This window comes from Hesperophylax consimilis, chromosome 19 (genome assembly GCF_061612785.1).
Source record: "Hesperophylax consimilis isolate HC1 chromosome 19, BYU_Hcon_1.0, whole genome shotgun sequence".
In the NCBI taxonomy this organism is placed as follows: Eukaryota; Metazoa; Arthropoda; class Insecta; order Trichoptera; family Limnephilidae; genus Hesperophylax; species Hesperophylax consimilis.
The window spans coordinates 30,738,999-30,763,235 of record NC_142854.1 but is presented as its reverse complement, the minus strand read 5'-3'; the positions used below and the strand labels follow the sequence as shown (position 1 = coordinate 30,763,235).

The window sequence follows — 24,237 nt, the reverse complement described above, 5'->3', positions numbered from 1 at the left end:
ACTGGGTGGCTTGCCCGTGCTGAGGCCTTCATTTTATAATATGAAAATATAATCTACAATATAAGATAAAATAATACATTTAATATATAATCTTTTTTATTATAGAACTTGTGGGGAAATTGCGGGGAATTGTTATTTTGTTATAATTTGGGGATTTTGAGCACCTATTGTAGGTATTTCAGAACACACGCATCGGCAACCCTGCCTACGATTTGCTTTGCAATAATTTGTTAATTTGACAGATGCGACTTTCTGTGAAAACGTCAGTTTTGTTTACTGCCGAAATGCATTAAAAACCCATTCTCGTATCAGTTATTCATTTGGCTTAACTAAAATGGATACTGATACTCTAGAATCGTCACTGGATCAATACAGATCGCAGGTAATTCATTTACCAAACCCATTCGATTGCAATCGCAGATGCCTAATAGTATGCTGCACCGGTATTGATATTGACCCAGTTTTTGCACTGCTTTAATTGATTTTCTTTCTTGCAGCTATCACAAATTAACGAAGCATTAAAAATAACGCCGAATGGAGACGAATACGACTCGCTTTATAGCTTAAAATCCGACATTCAGCAGTTGATAGATTTAACTTTGGAAAGCTTGGAAACTGTTAGAGGAAAGCAACAGAAAACCTTAGATGTAACTAGCGAGGGGTTCCAGAAGACCCATAACCACAATGGGTGTTCAACTAATGATAAGCATTCTCAAAGAGAAGTGGAAATCAAAGCTAGTAACCCTTTAGATGACGAATATGCCTTATTTATGGTGAGTTTTTATGCTAACTAAAGATATTAAAAAAAACCTCTCTATCAGTTAGATAAAAATTTAAGTCAGTATTTCAGTTTCCGGAAATGGAAAATAATGCATTTTAATTGCTATTTTTTTTTAAATACGAATAATTTGACATCTTTTCTTCACGCCATGTTTTGACATAATAATATTAAAATAATTTTGATAAACTTGTCGAATTCCACGCTTTACGCAAAAAAATATAAATAGAACTTTGTTTCAACTTAATTACTACAAGAAATAACTATCTATGTGTTGGGAGATGGTAATTGTATTCAAGTTCCATTTTTTCTCAATCAAAGTTTGAAGGTTAGGAAATTTTTTTATTTTTAATAAATATTTACACAATGATGCAGTCCATTTTCTTTTGATTATCACACTAGACTAATAATGCCCGTGTTGTGGTAGTCATATTCATAAATTATTAAAATAATCCAAACTAACACCCTAAAAACCTATTTTGTGCATGTTTACTTAAACTCCAGACTTAAGGCGATGCACTCTGTCGTGTAATATTTTAAATTGAGCTGCTATCAATAACAACCCTTACGTAGATGGCGATAAGGTTTAAATTCCCACTTAACACCATCCGCCTGTTTTGATTTATGCAAGAAAAAAACATGTCCAAAAAGTGCCTTTTATTTTATTTTGTGGTTGTTCAGGCATAAATATATATTTTTTTCCGATCATTTTATAAATAACTTAATTTTCCACATTATACAATAAAATCATAGCCTAAAATGGGTTCGTAAGTAGGAGATTTTGAACTTTAAAGCAGTTTTCCTAGGACTTATACATTATTTTTTTCTGGGCTTATAAAAAGACTTATCTAAAAAATACTCGATTATTTCAAAAGCCAAGATGTATTCTACTCGCAGTATTTAATTAAAGCATCTGAAACATTTCTAGGCGACCAAATTTTCAAATCAAAAACACATGATTTTGCATTACTACGTATGGCATCGCCTTAAATAGTTGTCTCAATTAGATATTTAAGTTGAAATCAAGTTTTGTTTTTTTAAAGAGCCTGCAGCAGAATTCGACAACTTTACCATATGTTTTTTTTAATCTTATTTTTTAATTAAACCCAAACTAAGAACTAAGAAACTGTGTTTACTTTAAGGCGATGCCATACGTAGTAGTGAAAAATCATGTGTTTTTGGTTTGAAAATTGGTCGCCTAGAAATGTTTCAAATGCTTTAATTAACTACTGCGAGTAAAATACATCTTGGCCTGTGAAACAATCGAGTATTTTTTACATAAGTCTTTTTATAAGCCCAGAAAAAAATAATGTATAAGGCCATTGAAAACTGCTTAAAAGTTCAAAATTTCCTACTTACGAACCCATTTTCGGTCATGATTTTATTGTATAATGTGACAAATTAAGTTATTTATAAAATGATCGAAAAAAATTTAAATATTTGTGCCTGAACATCCACAAAATAAAATAATAGGCACTTTTTGGCCATGTTTTTTTCTTGCATAAATCAAAACAGGTGGATGGTGTTAAGCGGTAATTTAAACCTTATCACCATCTACGTAAGGGTTGTTATTGATAGCGGCTAAATTTAAAATATTACATGACATAGTGCATCGCCTTAACATCAATAACAATGGCCGCAATACTCAATAAGTGAAAAATCGATTTTAATTTTAAAAAAATAACTACTAAAATCAAATATTTTCCATTTTATGAAACTGAAATACTTAGTTCTCGTTATTATCTAACTCATACAAAGTGTTTTTTCTATGTAAGTAGTGTGTTCCTATTTCTATATATCTACCGTAAAGATTGCGGCCTTTCCGCAGTGGTAGGCAGAGAAAATAGACAGCCTCACAACGTACTCTGTCTTGGCACACACCTTGCTCCATTTACAGTCATACATAATCTCATACATACTCTTTGCATGACCTGACTCAAGTATCTGTTTCTCCTGATCATGCCATGTCTTTCTCAGGGCAAAATTTTTGGGGGAGTTGGAAAAACATGCATTGAAATTAATATTTGGTCATAACTTTTACAAGTGTAACATATTGAGCTTGCGGACTCTTCAATAGTGACCAGCTGCTAACCCTATAAAAATCTCAATTACGACCAATAATTGAATTTAGGAGCCACCTCTGGGCTGGAGCCCCAAAATACTTGATAAACCTACTTGATTCTGTGAAATGAGATTGGGTTCGTCTGATTGCCATCTTTAATACACAGACGCAATATAGACATTCCGAGTCTGTTCTATAGGTATTTCAATGGAGCCTGCTCAAACGAGACTGTTGCACGTGTGCGAAACTCAACGAACACACAAAATATGTGATAAACCTACTTGAATCTATGCAAAGGAGGGTGCTTTGTCTGATTGCCATCTATAATACACAGACGCAATGTAGGCATGCTGAGTCTGTTCTATGGGTATTTCAATGGAGCCTGCTCTAAGGAGTTAGCAGCATTGATTCCCTGTGAGCTGGTGCACGTGCATGAAACTCGACGAACAGGAGCCGAAAACCTGTTGGCTTCATGAAAACGGGTCGTTTCTTCGACTAGCTTCATGTAAATCTGCTCGAATGTGGAATTAGTTATTGGGATCTATTTTTCCTCCTTCAAGGAATTAATATACCCATTTATACAGCCCCTACCTTCACTCGTCTCACAACGCTGCCCAACCGGGGGGGGCGCTATAGTTCCCCTGTCATTACACTGTACAGACAGAGCCGCTGTTGTGAGGTGTCACATAAAAATAATGTACATATACAGTCAAACTCGGTTATAACAAGCACGAGGGGACCGAAATTTGCTAAACTTCCTCTTCAAAACAATCAACGCATTATAACTATCATCACCTGGTTCGAGGCTTCCAAGAAAAATATCAATAAATTTTAATTAATTAATCAATTTTACATTGTACCCGATGGATAGCAATGGTTCACATAGCCAATAATCTTACACAGGAAATTCTTGAATAATTCTCAACTATTTTTTCAGACCCAACGTGTTGTACCATTCATGTTGTAACGCCTGTGCTCTAAAGATTGCAGTCCGTTTGTTAAGATTGGGGAATCTATTAAACGGACCGCCCGTTTTTGCACAGAGTCGAGGGTTTTTTTCAGGTATTTAGGGGCTCCGGACCAGAGATGGCTGCCAAATTCGACAGTAGGGCGCACTTGCGATTTGTACAGGGTCAGCAGTTGTGTACTATTAAAGTATCTGCGGGCCCTGTACAGTACGCCCAGCTTCTGAGAGGCCAGCTTTACTCTGGCTTCGATGGAGCCCCCGTACCTGAGCTGGTCACTTATAGTTATACCAAGCATATCAATGGAAGGCCTTTACACGGGGAACAGATTCAACAATTTAACTCCACTCTCTCGTCAAATGAAACGCTAATGGAACGATTCATGAGTGTATTTACAGTTAAACAAGCACACACATAGTAAAACACAAAAGGGGCACATACTATACATCCAAAAATTAATCCTGACTGATTGAATTTAACATTATTAAAGCACAAAAATTAATCATAAAAATAATTCTCAAACTTCCTCTTTCTACCAACACTGATACTATCTTCAATGCTATCAACGTTATGGACATAAAACAGCTCTTTGCAAGATCCATCTTGATTAATTTACACCAAAACAGCAAAACACTATACAAACCAACTCAAACAATACACAATACCCGAGCCAAAAATAAAGAACTTCTCCAAACTCCTTTTGCTAGAACCACCTTTGGGCAAAGACATTTTAAATACACAGCTTGTAATCTATACAATACACTATCAGCCACGATTAGACAAACAGAGTCAATAACCAAATTCAAACATGAAATAAAGAAACCGATAACACGCATTGGGCGCCCCACTATCGCAAACATCTGTAAACCAAATTACACGTAAACAATAACAACAATTCAAATACAAAATAAAATATTAGAATCAATAATTTTATAAAAATCCCTTTGTAACTACGTCCTCCAACTAAATGCATTTATTTTTCATATATATTTATAATATTGTCGTACCTGTACCTACTCCATAGTTTAAAGTGTATACAACCTTGCAATATGTATTTTGATTTAGTTATGCATGTAAATATTCTTTAAGTATCTGAATACGTCTGTCTCGACACAGGTGTACCCTAGTGAGACAGATGTCGATAAATACAAGTAAAAAACTTTATATTGATAGATAAATAAATAAACAAATCTATCTCTCATTTTGGTTTCGTCTGGCAGACGTCTGTGACAGGCTTTTAAGAAGGTACAGAATGGGCAAAGGTTTGGTGTACGCTTACATGAGATGTTCCATGAATTCAGGGTTGCATGCGCACCGTTCTGCGTCGCCTAGTTCTGCATTGAATATTATTTCGCGTGGTTTTTAAATGTGTTTGAGAGATCTGTTACGTAACAATGTATTCAGAAATTGTGTTGACAAAATTATTTGTTCGGTAAATCAGTGTATCGACCTCGTTATAACAGTCAACAACTATATGAAGATAAGCCTGAACCAAAATATCGTCTTGTAATTGCTCATTATAGCCGTGAACTCGCTATAACTGTGATCGTTATAACCAAGTTCGACTGTATTATCATAATTTACCTTTTGTATGTATATTTCAATTTCTAGTCTGAAATGGCCAAGTCTGGTGCTTATGATGATAAAGAAGAAAGCGACAAGGAGGAAAATCAGGAAGAAGAAGATGTTAAACAAAATGAGACCAACGTTGACTCTAATATTGACGTAAGTATGAAGTTTTCTTTCTACAGAAATAACTTCCCGTTTATTATACGTATGGACTATTATTGCAATAGTGCTTATGCCGGCCTACCTCAGAAACAAATCAATAGAATCCAGTCAGTTTTTAATGCTGCGACGAGAACGATTTTTGGTGAATCTAAGTATTGTTGTATAACCTCACTTATAAGGGATTGTCTTCATTGACTTTTTCGTCGTTTCTCGCAGGAGTAGACAGAGAAGACGGACCGCCAAACAACTCGGTCTTGGAACACATTTCCAGCTTCATTCACACACATACTCTTCTGTTATTCTGACTCTTGACATGGCCCAATACTCCAATATTTGGTTCACTTGATTTCTTCTGCGGTTCACATTCGCATAATATATTCTCCTTACACTCCTTTCTTTGTACATTCGCTCTGCATGCCCAAACCATCTAAGCGTCCCTTTCTTAATTTTACTTGTTACGCTTACATCCTTTGAAAATCTTCATATCTCCATGATCATTCATGGTTTTACTGTACAAATGCCTCAGGAATCTCATTTCTACAGCATTCTGTCTACTTTCTTCCTTACTCTGGCTCACTGCCATTAGTGTAGGTACCAGCACTCAATGGTGGACTGCTATCTGGACAATTGTTTGTTAGCGCCAACCGCGTTCAGTTCTCCATTAATGGAGATTCCTGCATTTATCCTTCTTTCAATATCTCCATCAGCTAAATCTGATCTGTAAATAAATTAATTGATTTTTCTAGGAAGAACTGGCTTCGCTTGAAGGCATGAAATGCTCCACCATGTACAGTCACAAGTGGGGCGGAGCGCCCAGTCTTCATAACGCAATGGTCTGCTCCGTGGTTAGAGATGACGAGGATAACACCAACTTCTACGACATCAAGGTTAGTAGCCGTGCAAACAAACGTGCCGCTATCCCACCCAGACGTCACAGATTCAATCTTCCAATAGCTAACTCCACCATAATTGCACAGGCAATATTTTCTCACTATAATCTCATCTTTGAGGATGCTTTGTGGAGGATTTTTTTTGAGGAGAGGAAGGAGTGAATATGAGTCTTAAAGAAACTCATGTTATAGGAGGAATGAAACACAGATGCCGCCAATAGTTACACAGCCAACTGTCAACCGTGAACAAAATAGCACAGCGATGATGTCATACGTTGTAAACCTTGGATGTGATTATTTGCTTGGGTTATTATCCCGTGTTGAGATTCTTCGTTTTTTAGCCATCATTTCAGACAGCGCACAGTGTTTCGTTTCATACAAGCTAGACGGAAAAAACTCTTTTATAATTATAAAGTGTTTGGAACCCTCTTGTGGGGAGTATTTAATCTGAATGTATTGAAAATTTGGGTTGAAAGTGATTAATTTAATTTTTTTCTAAAAAAAAATCGAAAAAAAATCTTTGAAATAATTAATAACAGTATTAACCCCTCAGCAACGTAAGCAGATATATGCGTTAAAAATACGACAGCAGTCAAGTACAATAAGCGTGTTTACACGTCAACGCGTGTCTCTCCATAGAAATCGTTCTTACTCCGTTATTATTTTAGTTACATCCCTCAAACAAAAACTAAAAGGTCGATTATAGATCAAGCTACACATCACTACCAAGTTGTCTATGGAAATACAAAACAGGAATCTGCTGACAGTCGCATAATTGACACAAAATTTTTATCCGCGCAAAATGTCTGCCGGTAGCGCCGCGCGCTTCACATATTAAATTTTTATAAAATATTTTTATATGAAATGATAAAAAAATGAGGTGATAAAAGTGTTTATTACACATATATACAATAGAATAAATATTTTTGTTTACATAATCTGTGATTTTAGTACCATTTTCACCTAAAAACATGACGTGAGTCATTTTTAACCTATTTTTCATGTTTCCATTCTAAATTTAAATATTTACAAATGTTAATATTTATTTATGATACAACAATTTGAAAGCCTATTTTGTAACCTTTCTAAAACAGTTTTTACTATTCGGCTCCGTTCAGTAATGTTTCATTTATAGAGCTTTGATTGTGAGGCGGTAATAAGACAACGTTTTCGTGAAATTGACATTTCGGTTAAGACATCTTAGCTTCAAGTTCGCGAAATGTCGGAGGGGTTAATACCGTATTTGAGGTTTTTAAAGAAAAAAAATTTAAAAAGTTAAAAATATGTCTATTTTGAGAATAATAAATATGTAAAAGCACAGTCAAAAAATATAATACAAATCACGAAACAATTGCGAAAGTATAAATAAATAATAAAAAATAATCAAAACAATCATTATTACTAATCTAGGAAAACAATTTTAGTCATATTTAGCAACAGAACTTAATAAAAACAAGCATTAGTTGCAGAAAGTACAGTCAGAAAATAAAATAATAATATCAAAAGTTATGCAAGAACAGTAACGAAACAAAAAATTATTACTTATCTAATAATGTGCTATCTGAGTCATTTGCGGCGAGAGAAATGAACTGCACATAAACATCTTTAATTTTTTTAAGACAGAGTACAGAACCAATAGATTTGTGAGAAAGTGCTTAAACATAATGCTTATTGAAACTAGATGCTATCTGAGTTATGTTCAGAGGAATCATCAGAATAATGTTCAGAGGAGTCATCAGAATAATGTTCAGAGGAGTCATCAGATCGCAAACATTGTGTTCTTGACTCGGAATTGGGTGGAACAAGTAAATTTAACACTTCAGAGGGAAGTGAGCTCGATTTTTTTCTTGGAACCTCTCTAAAACTATTTATTATTGGATCTGATGTAATTAATAGCATGGTTAACATATCTCTGTTTGTTGATGTTCGGTCGATTTTTCTGGTGTGCAATTACCTAAATCTTCTACAGTCTTTATTTCGCGCCTCTTCTGACAGCTGCCCAATAGGTAGAATGCACGAACTAATCAAATCAAATGAATGGTATAATAGTTTATGAACAGTTGTTGGCATGGTATACCAATCATATAGGTTAAGATATAACTCCTTAGTGTCATGCACATACTGTTCAAAATGTTCGATGTTAATGCTATACCCAGAAGCTATTGTACTCAAAATTATGCAAAACCTCTTGATGAGCCCCGCATCTACACCCGTTATCTCGGCACCTTTTTAGTGCTCTCGAAAAAACCAGTGTTTGTGTTGTCAAACCCAGGTTTTGGCTTATCTACAATTAATCCCATTTCACTTTTAAGCCGTTCCTGTAATTCTTTTTTCCTAGTCCTTAAAATTAGTTTATTTGCATCCCCTCTGACTTGCCAGAGTTGTATTCGGTAAGCGATATGCAAAAAACATTCAAAAGTTTTTATCCAGGCATGCAATGTAGATAAGCCGAAGGAATAAAATTCTTGTCGTGGAACTCTATTGATAACCGTAGTATTCATTTCACTGGGTTTGGCACCACAAATATAACACGACATAGTCGACTTGTTTCCAATCATTACATTGCAAATTTTGCCATCTACCATAGTTAATAACATTTAAAATTTTACATTCAAATCTACATCTTCAATGTTAATTCTAAAATTTATTAAATCCGAGAAGCTGCGATCCACTTTTTGGTTATATTCAAAGATATTAACTGTACTTGGCTTTTCAAATTTTTTTCACTGCTTGCACTGAAATTTTGACGTTTAAATTTACTTAAAATATGATTATATATTCCCTAAAACCTTTCTTTCTTGGGTAAACTTCTCCACGTCTCGAACAATTCCTGCCTGGAAATCTGGTATGTGGTGCCTGTGAAATGACAAATTATGATTGGTGAGCATTAATGAGCAAAAATATCGTAACTGATTTGAATAGAAAATGAATTGTTCAATCTACAAAAAAAATATCACGGAACCTTATTGATACTTTATCCGAAAAAAATTCTCGAGAAGTTAGAAATTGAATATTTTTAAACCACAAAAAAATACACAAGTTAAACATTATTTTTTAAAAAAACTGTAATGTTCTATATTAAAATTTTACAATTACAACATACTACATACCTTCCAAAGTAGTTTCCATTTTTTTTTAGAACCAAAACACATTATTTTATACACATAAACAACCTTACAGCTCGCGCGACAAGATACGAATAAAAGCAACTGATAATTCATTAATTAATTTACCTAACTTTGGGGCTCTGGTGTGAGTCAACCCGTGCATTAATTACCCCAATTACAAAAGCATTTGTCACACTAACTACCTGTTAATACCCCCATGACGTCATTTTTCAAGAATTCCAAAGTGACTTTTTTCCGTCTAGCTGTATGAAACGAAACACAGTGCAGCGTTACATTACGACTAGGTGGCGCAATACAGAGAGTGCAGTTTTAAAGGGCCGGTACATCCCATGTGGTGGGGGCAGGTACCTGGGAGGGATCTCATTATGTCGGGAGGGTTGTGCATTTTTCAGTCGTTACCATGGTTTGGTCCGGACAAACACTGGGGCTTCGCCGTCCGCATGTTTCAAAATGGCCATTCTTTCGTTGCCACCCAGCGGGCCTTTCGGCTGCAATTAGCGACTTCTTCCTGTGGGGCTACCTGAAGGAAAATGTTTTAAACATCAGCCTCGCACCTTGGATGGATCAAATTCGGGAGGAAATCGCCGCTATACCAGTCAAAAAGTCTGTGCCAAATTGTGGCAAAATTAAATAAAATAAACCCCATTTCTGTAAGACATGCTGTTTTTTTTTTTTTTTAATAACGCTTCAAAACTGCAACTGTGTTTTGCCGCACCCTATACACTGTATGTTGGATGTACACTGTACTGCTATCCGGAAACGTTGGCTGTAGAAGTAGGAAGCGCAACACGGCATAATAATCTAAATTTAGTAATGGTAATTGTTATAAATTAGGGTCCCTTTAATTAAACTCCGTTATTGTTGAGAGCAAACTGAATTATTTTATTCACAACGAATATACACTTTCACATTATATGACTAGGCACTTTTCACAGTAAAATACTCTAATACAGGCCAGTTCCTGTGATTCTTTAGGAAAGGTGAAACCTTTGATTGTTTTTGAGCAAGAGAGCGTTTTTAATGAAACCAAACCTTTTATATGACAAAGACAGTTGACAAACTTCAAATTTAAAAGGCCGCAAAACAAGAATTGTCCTTGCCGACATGATTTAAATACAAACAAATAGCAGAGGCGAGAACCTTTCATAAATACCATAACCTAACCTTCACAGGTGGCATTAATATTGCAATGGTGTTAGTGGCGCACAAGCTGCTAAATGGGCACATTTGCAATCCAGATATTCTGGAACGAATTTCTTTTTATGTCCCTGATAATTTCATCAGAGCTAGACAGCACAGATTATTTATTTTTCCAAGGGGCAGGACCAACCTACCAATGATCATGCCTTTGGGGAGAATAAAAACAAAATTTTAACAAAATAAAAAAATGGATTAAAGAACAAAAAGACAATATTACCAAAATACTATAACATAAAAGAATAAAACATATACACGCAACACAAAAAAATATATAAAACACGCAACACGCACAAACACATATATCATTATAAATGCCGATTTACATTCTCTTTTGATATTTTTCTTTTAGTGTTATAATTATATTTTAAATTTTAATCTTTTTTTTTATTTTAAATTTATCTTTATTTTAATGTTGTTTTTCTTTTATTTTTAAATGTATAAATTCTTAAATTATAAAATGGGGGCCTCAGCACGGGTAAACAACCCAGTGAGGCCAACATTACTGAATTGAAATATGAAATATTGTAAAAAAAAATGTATCAACAATAAAAAAAAAAAAAAAATAACTACTTTGTTAAATCACATTTCTTCGGTGATTGACATTTTCAATTTGAACCAAAGAGAATTTAAGACGGCAATAAGCATACTATTTAACAAATCTGGTTAACCCGGAGGCTGCCGTGCGCATCTATGTTTGATTCAAGATTCCGAGCTCTCGCTGCCACGCGCAAACATACATGATTTTAATTTCAACTTGCGATATCTCGGAACTTTCTGTATAGATGGCGCAAAACTCGGGCTTAAAAAATAATTTGAACTTTTATCTAGCGACATCTCTACACAGATGTGACAAATGATTTTGTTTATATAATAAAAGACCTCGTCAAACTGGAGACTACAATATTTCCCCTGCCAGTGTTTGAATTCCCCGCGCGCGCGTAGCTGTGTTAGTGCTTCACGTGGTTCCTTCTTATCTCGACGGTTCGCGAATACTTAGAATCTGCAACGAATCATGGTTCTAACGTTATTATTTTAACAAATTGTTTTTATTAACTAGTAATATTTTTAGTGCAAATAACATTTGTGTTAATCAACATGTTTTCTTATTTTAAATGAAATAAGTTGTTATATCCGCCTTTCGAGTGAAAAATATTAATATAAATTTTATTTTAATTATCTGTGTTTGGAAACTAATTATTGTGTTAATTTGTCGTTTTTCCTAATATTTTATTTTGTGTAACCCTCCATCATGGCTCGACGTGACTTGTCTGATGACCAAATAAGAGAATATTGTCTCGATCTTGACTCTGACTGTGAATTTAGTGACAGTGAGTGTGATTCCGCCAGTGAAGTAAGCAGTATAAATGAAGGAGTACACGCTGAAAATATTGTTGAATCTAATGATCAACTCTTGGACGAACCCAGCACATCAAGTCAGACTGGTTTTGACATGAACACTTGGACATCGGATCATTTTGTTCCGATTATTCACGACTTCGATGATTTCCCTTCTGGCGTAAACTCTTCTCCTCTTTTGTCGGAAAATTCCGAGGAAGTGAATTTTTTTGAGCATTTTTTAAATACAAATATTATGACTGATATTGTATCTCAAACTAATAAATATTACGCAGCAACAATACAGAAAAAAGTTGTGTCTGAACAATCAAGGCTTCGTAAATGGGTTGATACTTCAATTAGTGAGATGTATGTATTTTTTGCCATATCAATGCTGATGACACGAAATAAACATCATTCAATAGAAGAGCATTGGTCGACAGATCCTCTTCTTACGAGTGCCATTTTTGGTAAAACGATGCCCAGAAATAGGTATCAAATATTACTGAGCATGTTACATATTTCTGACCACGATACACAAATTCCTGGCGACAAATTGCACAAAATAAGATTACTCGTTAATCCGACTCGTAAGATATTTAAAGAAACTTTTACTCCCTTTGAAAATCTTTGCATCGACGAGAGCATGGTTGTTTTTAAAGGACGATTAAAATTTAAACAATTTATTCCTTCCAAACGCCACCGGTTTGGGATAAAAATGTTTGTTTTGTGTGATGTACTGACGGGTTATGTTTTAGATTTCATTGTTTACTGTGGTGATGGAACCGACGTCACTGATAATCAATGTATAGGCGCCTCGGGAGCTGTTGTGACAACTCTACTTAGAGATTATCTAGATAAGGGACACAAACTTTATGTTGATAACTGGTATACCAGTCCTACACTATTTAAATACCTGCATGAAAATAAAACCAATGCTTGCGGAACGGTGCGAAAAAATAGGAAATACATGCCAAAATTTGACAAACTGAAGAAGGGGGAAATGGTAACAAAGAGCTGCGGGCCATTGATGGCTCTAAAATGGCATGATAAGAGGGAAATATACATGCTCAGCTCTTTACACGACCACACTATTTCCCCAACGGGAAAAACAAATTTAAGAACGGGACAAACAATATGCAAACCCAATTGCATTCAGGATTACAATAAGCATATGGGTTTAGTGGATAAGGCAGACATGATGTTAACTGGAGTAAGTTGCTTGCGAAAGTCCATTAAGTGGTATAAAAAGCTTTTTTTCCATATTATTGATTTATATCTGTTAAATTCTTTTATTGTACACAATAGCATAAAAAATTCAGGTATGAGCTTCCCCGATTATCAGTTATGTGTGATAAGACAATTAATCGCAAAACACCACAAAAAAAATCAAATCGACTCAACTCCTCATTCGTCTCATCATGACACACCATTACGTCTGCTTTCAAAAGAAGTTGTAAACCATATGCCTGAGCCAATACCGGCAACATCAAAACAATCCAAGCCATACAGAGCCTGCCATGTTTGTGCGAATACAAAACTTAAACAAAGCCGCAGAAAAATGGCTCGATATATGTGTTCCCAGTGTAATGTGGCATTGTGTATTCATCCCTGTTTTAAAGTCTACCATTCGAATAAAAACTATTAACATAAATAATACGATAAGAAACTGTAAATAAAAGTTGAATAAATAATGAAGCTTAAACAATAATATTATCACAAGTGAATCGTGTGAAATGGTGAGCCGTCGCAGTGGTCCCACTACAGAGACGTGAGTACTGATATTACTATAGTATGTCTGTATGTGTTGGTGAGATTACTGATTTGATAATGGCGGCGGGTCGAAGTTTGTTGATGTTTCATAGATAGTTTTTATTCGTCAAATAATGCATCAATTCATAAAGATATCTTGCTTAGACTTTTCAAGAGTGTAACGTAAACAAGTTTTTTTTGTTTTGGTAATGATTTACAATCTCTAAGTGCTGAGGATAATAAATAATGAGGCAATATAAAAAATTCTAAAAACCCTTGGCGTGAGAGTATCTATCTGTGTTTACATTCGGGCAGCAAAAGGGTTAATCAGATAGTATTGATGTATTTACCCATGCAAATAAATGTATGTACTGACTTCTTATAAACTGTAATTTATAAACTGTTATTTGTGAAATGTAAATGGAATATACTGTTTTTCACAATAAATCAATAAAATAAAAATAAAAAAAATAAAAATGGTATCTAATTGATCCAAAAATAATACAGTAATAGAAAAAAATCAAAATCAAGCCGGTGAAAATTTTAAATCATTCCTGGGACTTAACATTTAATTTTGATTTGGTCAGGTGCGAGTGATGTTCACAAACCCTACGCACGTGGAAATGGTTCCGTGTCCTTTCTACTTGGACGGGGATTGCAAGTTTGAGGACAATCAATGCAGGCGAGTACGATATAATTCCTTTATTATGTTTCTTGTATTCGTAAATTATAAAATATTTATAACGGCAATCATAAAAGTCCAAATCTATCAAATCGATCGATCGTTACTCTAATAAATGTTTTCCCGTTGTTTCGTTTATATCTTCCAGTCCAAATTAATTTTATACAAAACTCACAAAAATTGCATCGATCTTTCCTCTGTACTACATTAACACCTACAACCTCTGACGTTTTGAAATCTCTTATGTAAACTGTCAGAATGTAGGTTACGCGGAAAATATTTTCACAATACATTTGATTCCAGATAAATTCGATGTTTTTGGATCATTTTTAAAAATAAAATACTATTTTCGAACGCAGTTTAAAGATTCCTTCAGATTTTACAAGTCATGTAAAATAAAGTTACAAGTTACAATTCGGCACATGCAATTAAAGATATTAAAATTTTGAACACAAACGTAGGTTAAAATTTCGATAAAGTCGCTTACCCATGGTTTATATTGTGTAATTACTGCTTTACACATAACTTAAAAACAATATTTAACTAAATAAAAATATTATAAAAGTTACTGTCACTTCACTATTGTCATTCTATATAAAAAGTATTTATTAAAAAATTGGCAAACCTAGACAAATATTTTTCAATTGCTAAACGGTTTTTCATGGAATTATTTAAAAATTTTGGGAAGCGTTTACGGTAAATTTTTGTATGCACACTGAAAGCGCAGTATTCTCTCTTTCTATCATTGTTTAAATTATATTTCTCATCATAATACAAAATGAGATAGTTTGGAGACCGTGTCAGGCTGAGAGATATATCTCCCAAATTTTTCCAATGATTAAATTTTTTTTTATTTTTTTTTTATATTAACTCCACACAGGAGGCCCTGAAGAAAATAATTTCCCTCAGGGCCTATGTCATCTTTGGGGATGCTGTGTGGAGGGTCTTTTTGTGGAGAGGAAGGAGTGAACATGGGTCTTGAAGAGTCCCATGTTGTAGGAGGGAGGAAACACAGAGGCCGGCAGTTCGTTCCACAGCCGAGCTGTTGAACTTAAGAACCAAATCGTAGAAGCGACCCGTTCTCATGTGACAAATGTCAACCGTGTACAAATGTTGGGCGCGCGTTTGGCGTGTATCCCGACTACGCTCCGGTGCCGAAGGGATCAATGACGCTAGTTCCTCAGAGCATCTTTCATTGTAATACCGATAGAACAAGGACAGCATACCTACCTGACGCCTGTGCTCTAAAGATTGCAGTCCGTTTATTAATATTGGAGAATCTATCAAACGGACCGCCCGTTTCTGCACAGAGTCAAGGGTTTTTTTCAGGTATTTAGGGGCTCCGGACCAGAGATGGCTGCCAAATTCGACAGTAGGGCGCACTTGCGATTTGTACAGGGTCATCAGTTGTGTACTATTAAAGTATCTGCGGGCCCTGTACAGTACGCCCAGCTTCTGAGAGGCCAGCTTTACTCTGGCTTCGATGGAGCCCCCGTACCTGAGCTGGTCACTTATAGTTACACCAAGCATATCAATGGAAGGCCTGTTCGGAAGATTGCTTCTGTTGAATTGTTATATATGTGTGCCAAAACCACGTAAAAGACTATTAAAAATGTGAATTTGCGGAAATAATGCAAGGCAGATGTAAGCGTAAGAACAAATTTAAGAAAGGAACGCTTAGATGGTTTGAACACGTTGAAAGAAATTTCAGAGATTTCAAAGAATTCAAATTTTGTCAGGCTACCGGTAAAGAAGCGGACACGATCGGTTAAGATGTTAATTTCCCGAAGGTTATGAAAGTTGGCACAACTGATTGTAGGTTTTCTCACGGAGAGGTGGTGCACCTGTCTGCCCTGAGCGAGGCGGTTGAACCCAACTTCACACTCCTGAAGACTGGCTGCAGAGTCTTGGCTAAACTTAACCCAACGGACGAGGTTTGTATCATCTTGTATCTTCAAGAAGCCTGATATAATTTTATTGAATTTATATCATGCTTCTACGTTTGATATGATTGGATTCAATCACTAACTGAGTTTGTATTCATGTCAATATTTTAAAGCATAACATGCAAAAAACTGTTTTTTCCTTAAATTATTAAATTAGTGCCATCTATGAAAGAGCAGATTATGAATTCTTTTAAGTATGCACACCCATAAATAAAAAGAGTAAAAGAGTATGCATCTCATTTGGTAGGAGTGTTTTCTTTACTGTAATCCTTACAGGCCGGCAGCAGTAAGGCGCAAGAAAAGTACCGCCTGTGGCATCGCGCTGTGGTGAAGAGCGTGGACACGCAAGGTGCGCGTTGCGAGGTGCAACTAGAACACGAGAGCGGCATGAAGGGCAAGGGGAAGAGCTATCATGAGGTGGACTTCAGCCAGTTGTTTCCTCTGACAGGTACGGGCTATTTACTACCTTCTGTTTCTGTTTATTTTTTTATTTTTAAAGAAACACATATTTTGTTAGGTTACAAATAACCAGACAATTTTTCAACGACTACTATAGGTATCGCTGCTAAATTTGACACAAACACAAATGCATTGCTTGTATACAGCATGTTTAATACTTATTATTTTACTTTGGACGAAATTGAAAAAAAGTTAATTTTTAATATACATAATTAAAAACACTAGTTTCGGTTGTGACTCCGTCTGTCTGTTACTCCGGTTCAATGAACTCTAGAATTTTTCCTTTGAATTTAGATAGTTTGAAGAATTCAGACAAACAATAAAGTTTGATATAATAAATTTTTTTATTGCCTTTTTCAAAATTGGAACTGATTTGCCCAGAATTCACCAATCTCTCAGTCTGTTCAGTCTGCGGCATATAAATATTAAACATCGAAACGTGAACTTGTTGACAGGAACCATTAAAAATAAATCGTTGTAAAACTTTTTGAATTTTCAAATTCAATCAATGTGTTGTCTTTCTGGTAAAACCAATAAGTAAACGTAATCAACACCAAAAGCTGTTTCTCAGTGATGTTTCGCAAAGATTTTGCTGCCGGTAGTACGTACATATGCACTGACTTGATTGCTTCTCTATTATGTAAGCGTAACCCTAGTTTTCTTTGTTTTCACAGATAAATCTGATGATTCCGACACCGATACGGAATCATCGTGGAGCGACGCTCCGACTCACGAGGAGGTGGCTGGACCCTCCCGGCCGCAGCCCAGCTCCGCTCTGGTGGAGTATAGTCTGCTGCAAGATCCTGGCTCCGTCGCACTCGGAGACTGGGAGAGACATACCAAAGTAAGGTATCTTATTAGAGATTTAAAAAACAGAACATAATATATAATTAACTCTTGAGTCCTCTGGTATATTCTGTCAGAAGTTCAGAGTATTTCCGCTTTGCAATAAAATCCAAATAAATGGAATATCTTTGAACGTATCCAAAAACTGAAAACTGTTTTTTAAAAATTTTGAATGCATATACAGGGTGTATCGGCACGTACCCGACAAACTTTAACCAGCTATTCCACATTCCACATATTGGCACATTTGGAGTAAAAAATGTTATGGGCACTTTGCTGTCTGGTAACATTTTTTTTTTAATATAAAATTTATTATTCATATTTTCACCACATGTCACCAATGTTTTATCCTTTGTCAAAGTTTGAAAACCCGTCTGGAAATATTTTGTTTGAGTTTCGTTGAATAATGTACGTACGTACCTACGTTGGCGCGCTTTTACAATCACAACGAAATGGCACAGCACCATTCGTCTCATTTTTAACTATTATTATTTAGTGTGTACGAAAGAGCGAGGACACTTTTTGACACACTTGCTAATAACAGCTGTTGAACACGAGAAACAATGCAAATGACAGTGACGGAGTGTGGATTTTTTATTTATTTTTTGTTTTTAATGGAAAAAAAATGTTACCGGACAGCGAAGTGCCCATAACATTTTTTACTCCAAATGTGCTAAGGAATAGCTGGTTAAAGTTTGTCGGGTACGTGCCGATACACCCTGTATAATAAATAAATAAAAATGGTTCATTTTGGAAGATACTCAGTACAGCCCTGGTGAAAGATCACCATTCAGAATTGAAACATTGATTGAAACGGCTTTAGCCGTGTTTGGTGACCAGATTTTCCCACCTTTCTCTTTCCCAGCTTCTTCCCTCCACTACCTTCAGCCCCACAACATACCACAATTTAGGATGCCATAGTCTCACTTGCTCTATGCGGTTGGGAGCACTTGGGACTCTTGCACATTATTCACATCATTTTTATTTTTTATTTGCACGATCTAGTGAGCTAAATATATACTTTGAGTCGGGCTATGTTAACAGTCAGAGTTAGAGTTGGGTGGTACATATGTATGAAAGTGAATAAAGCAAGAACTGTGTGTCATGACAGAGTTGTGAAGTGGTCCATTCTCTCTGCCTACCTCAGACCTGTGGCTATTTTGTCACAACGTCGAAGTGTTACAAAAATATAACTTCCATTTAGGAATAGTGTTGAAATAAGTCTTTTACGTGATCCACAAAATTCGCAAGTTAATATTAAATATATCGACATCACTTAAGTATTTGTTTCTCATAGTGTGAAACCGTTGTATTGGGGAGTTCGCAATGTAATTGCGCTTATGTGTGTTGCAGTGGAATAGTGTATCTTGTCGTGTTGTTATTGTAAGCATTCGTAAGTTTATGATTTGCAGAAGTTCGCAACAGTGGAATTTAGAGTTTAGAATAAGTTTTTACGCCTGTCTTCCAATGTGTGTATTTTTAGAGTATTTAATAAGAAATTATATTGTAAGTCTTCTAGTGGGATATTTTATTTAAAATTTATAAAACGTAGAAATTTTTTTGTATTCGCTCAATGTTATTGATGTGAATTTTGTTAGAGGGAGACCAAACTACTGAGTTGTATACAATTATGCTTCTAACTAGAGATATGTATAACAATATAATTCAATGTAATAAAATAAATGCAATAAAATTCAAATAAATTGAATATATCTTAGTTATAGAGGTGTAGATTTTAATTGTTCGGTGGTTGACTTCTAGATTTGAATATAAAGCACGGTGTTTTATCTTTCTAATGTACAGTTTAGATCATATTTCTCAAGCGGACAAATTAGTCTGAGCGGTTAATTGATGAACGTCTTGTAATATTTTGTCAGGGTATCGGCTCCAAGCTGATGCAGCAGATGGGCTACGTGCAGGGCACGGGGCTGGGGCCAAGCGGGACGGGGCGCCTCCAGCCCGTCCCCTGCCGACCCTCGCTACCCGGACGTTCGCTGGACCACTGCATGACCCTGAGGGAACACTCCAAGGCTGATGACCCACTTAAGGTAATTGCTAGATTATATTCCTCAAGACCAAGGATAATATGGGTAAGATCTGGTTAATACTGTTCCTATAAAGGGTACCTACATTGCCAATCATTAATTTGTCTTTGATGCCTATGCACTGATATACCGATGTTGTCTATGATTTTAACGGAAGGAAAGAGGAGCTCTCACCTCGTGTGTTGCTGACAAATCGAAGAACGTACAAGATGTAATTTTAAAAGTGGAGGACAATGCTAATCCGAAGTAATTGGAGTATCTCTTAGCCCGGTGAGGCAAATTCTACCCGATTTGATTGGATAATCATATTGGTTGATCAATCAACATTTTGGTGAAATCGGGATTTTGATAATGCCCATGCTGTTTTGGTCATGCAGCATTCCCGTGAAGTGGTTCTGGCTTGAACAAAGGCCAATTCACTGCCTTAATCTTTGATCGCGGATTGCCAAGATCATTTGTCAAAGCCTGGAATAATGACTGTCGAAACACCACATCTAACATTCGAGAAGGAACCTGAAGTATCTATCCCGTTTGTTATTTCGTGTTAACCCTGATAGAGCCCTTTTGAGCATAGATTGTAGGTTGTTTTTTTTTCATGTTTTTAAAACTTTTTCGCAATATACCTATATCAAATTTGTAAATTTAATTGATTGCAAATTTGCCTTTTGATATGAATCCTATGTTTAAATATTACAATTATCACAAGTTACCTAGGTACACGACCTGAGGTAAGAATTTCAAAGGTTTATTAGCTTCCTTTTCTGTCTTCTTGCTGTTTCAGAGTGCCAAAATTTTACCTGTTAAGGCTATTCTATTGCAAAAAATCATAATTCAGCATATATTTACCCCGCAGCATAAAGAAAAATTAGAACATAAATACAGTACTAGATTCACGCGCAATGACGGGTTAATATTTCCGAAATTTAATAATAAATATGGACAGAGAACGTTTGAATACAACATACCGAAGATATTTAATTTATTACCTGACACTATAAAGCAATGTAAGTCTATGAATAAGGTTAAATATGTGGTGAAAATTGGACAAAAATCAGACAAAATTTACTTAGAATTTATTTAGAATTTACTTTGATACGTATGAAAAATTGTATTAAAAAATGTTGATTCTGCGATATAAGATGTAAATTATAACTTATAAAATGTATATGTAACTAAAATTTGAGCACCTGTTGACAAGCCAATTCAATTGGCTTAGCAGGACTTGTTTGTTGATATGTATTAACTATTTATTCAATAAAAAAATAAATAAAAAAAAATATCATTACCCAGTATTTTAAAATCATGTATAGTTACACTAACACGTTTGACGGTTAAAACACTCCAATACAATGGGCGCTTAAAATTCTTACTGCAACAGCACGGCAATGACAGCGGTGTTTAATTTCTTTGATATGTGGGAAGGAGATGTACGATATTGATTGCATTTTTCCTTTGGGGGAAGCTGATATATGTACCAGGCGCGGTCCGTCCATACATGTCGTGGATGCTCCGCATCCCTTGCATTTTACAGTAAAAAGATTTGGACTTCTAGCCGTAAACAGCAATACTCCAATATAAATATTTTAATATTTCTACAGCGACCTTAATGTGATATTTTTTACAAAACAGCGCTGTAAAAAATCATACAAGAATGCTAGAACGTACGTTAGAACGAAACCCGCAAGCCAATATCTTCGTCAACTTTATACAATATTAATGACAGCATCCAACGTACAAAAACCGTCTTTAATGCTCATATGTATAATGCACAGAATCGTATACTCTATTACTAGAGATGGCAAAATTTCGCATTAATTTTCAGATTTTTTAGCATTAACAATTGGATATTTAGCGTTTTATAGCATTTTGAAGCATAATTTAGCGTTTTGTAGCAAAATAGAAAAAAATGTATTTCCTGAATGTTTTTAGCGCATATTTTAAGTATTTTTGGTAAAATATATGTTTAACCTTCATTTGCAAGTATTTCCATGGGAAAGATTATAAATAATTAATTTTAATATTAAATTAATAAGGAAGGAAACTCTAAGTACGGGTCGAACAAAAACACAACAAATGCAGATTGCGATTAACACCAATAGGCGTCATTTATTTCGCACAAATTGTGTAATGTCAAAAAGCTATTTTAGCCTACAGTACAAAAATATTAAATATTTACACATAAAATAGTAACAAAATTATAAAAAATCATAGGAAAGGCTTTAAATGAAATAACGTAGGCATAATACTTTTCCCTGCACATTCACATGAAACTACCTTCCTTATGCATTTTTCTCAATTCTTCTTTAGTTGTACTGGACTAAATATTACTGTATCAGCTTCTCCAATTTGTATGGTTCTTTGACTTCTGAAATACGCTATATTCTCGGAAAGCGTTTAAATTCAGCGTACAGTATTAATTAAAAATATTAAATATTTACACATAAAATAGTAACAGAATTGTAAAAAGAGGTAGGAAAGGCTTCCAAAAATGAAATAAAGTAGGCATATTTGAAATACAGGTAAATACAGGTAACAATGGATGTGGCACTTTACTGATTGAATGATAGCATTGCGCACGTTTCAATAGTGGGCTCCTTCATTCTCGTACGCCTGTCAGTCAATACCCGGTATTTTCGGGAAATTCGCGCCTATTTCGCTAAATAGAATAATTTAGCTGAAATACGGCCAAAATCACGTTTTTCGCATTAATTCGCGAAATAGAAATCACAGGAAACACTTTCAAATGCCTTGAAACGCAAAGAAAACTTATAAATGCCCTATTTTCGAACCATAAATATTTTTTCGCGTTTTTAGTTAAAACGAAATTTTGCCATCTCTATCTATTACTAATCCATTGGATTGTATGTGCGCGCTGCTTTGACAGTTTGCTTTGAACTTGAATACTGAAGTCGAATTCTTATTGAATATTATTAACCTGCGATTTACTTTTTAATCATAATTTAAATAAATAAAAATGAATACCCAAAATAAGATGGATACTTCGCCAACGTGTTCTAAATGATAATAGTGAATTGTGTGGTTGTATAATTGAATCATTAATGCGAAAAAGTTTTATGTCTCGGCTATTTGCGGAAAAAAAACTTATTCTGGATATCTGTAAAAGAGAGCTACAGCATTATTGTGATAAAGCATGTACCTTTTTTGTTTAATTTGTGCCATTGCCGTGCTGTAACTGAAGGAATTTTAAAAGTGCTCAATATTCATGTAAAAATATTGTACAGCAAAATCTTCACCGCAATCGAACGAACTCCTAGAAAGACATTAAATGCAACCAGGGCTACCAAGTGCATGGTTTTGGTTTCTGGTTTGCACATAAATTATGCATAATGGTTTATCTTTGCTAGCGATAAGCAAGCTGTGTTTCCAATGCTTATGTAGAGCAAACTGCCCTGCTAACATAATAATTTGTTTTCAGGTGGAGAAAAAACTTCAAAGACTCCAAAAGAGACAAGAAGAACGTGAAAAAAAGGCATACGAACGCGCCAAAGAACGCGAAACGCACAACGTGTTTAACGTGCTCAACGACGTATTCTCTTCGCAAAGCACGTCCAAACAAAACGGTGCCAACGACGGCATTGAAAATTCCTTCCAAATCAGAAAAAACAAGGCGGACAAACCGTCAGACGTGAAATCTTCAACTTGTAAAAATCTTAACATTGAATATTTTAATATTTCCGAAGATATCAAACGCTTGGATAAAGATGTTTCCAAGTTGAAGGTTTCGCTGTCGCGGAATTCTGTCGGAAGCGCTATCCATAGAAGTCTAATGATGCAGCTGGCTTCCAAGTCGAGAGAAGTCGAGGATTTGAAGATCAGACAGCGGAGTGTCAGCAATGAACAGAGCGTTAGAAAAGATAAGAAAAAAATGACTGTATTTTAAATAAATATATATTAGATTAAAAAGTTGTTGTTTTTATTTCACTAACTAATTAAATGCTAAGTTCTGGATGGGTAGGCAGAGAAGATAGACTGTCTTATACTCTGCACTTTGGTTTTAGTGAAAAATCACCTCAAGCGTCCTGTACAAGTAATATATTTCTAACTACAGACTAGACAAACTACAGGGTTTTCCAATAAGAGGTGTTATTTTGATATTCAATCGTAAAAGATCAATGGTTTCGTTGCTTGTGTGGCTAGTAGCGCCGTCTTGTTGAAAGTAAACATTGTCCAGATCAATACCATCCAATTCTGGCCATAAAAAATCTTTAATCATCTCTCGATAGCGCAATCCATTCGCCATAACTGTTGCTCCAGCCTCATTTTCGAAAAAGTAAGGTCCAACGACTCCGCTGGACCATAAACCGCACCAAACAGTCACACGTTGAGGATAGAGAGGCTTTTCAACAATAACTCTTGGGTTTTCCGAGCCCCAGATGCGACAATTTTGCTTGTCGATG

General features: G+C 35.2%; 1 protein-coding gene across 1 annotated transcript; it reads left to right on the top strand.

Moving 5' to 3' along the window:
• The first annotated feature begins 207 nt into the window (after positions 1–207).
• Positions 208–23,725, top strand: LOC149415127 (zinc finger CCCH-type with G patch domain-containing protein). The gene is made up of 10 exons (XM_089643550.1): positions 208–382; positions 498–773; positions 5,417–5,530; positions 6,283–6,423; positions 14,429–14,523; positions 16,343–16,457; positions 16,746–16,917; positions 17,603–17,772; positions 19,652–19,822; positions 23,256–23,725. Exons 1-10 carry the CDS (start codon positions 335–337, stop codon positions 23,718–23,720), a joined length of 1,767 nt encoding a protein of 588 aa, XP_089499676.1. The 5' UTR covers positions 208–334; the 3' UTR covers positions 23,721–23,725.
• The last annotated feature ends 512 nt before the right edge of the window (positions 23,726–24,237 follow it).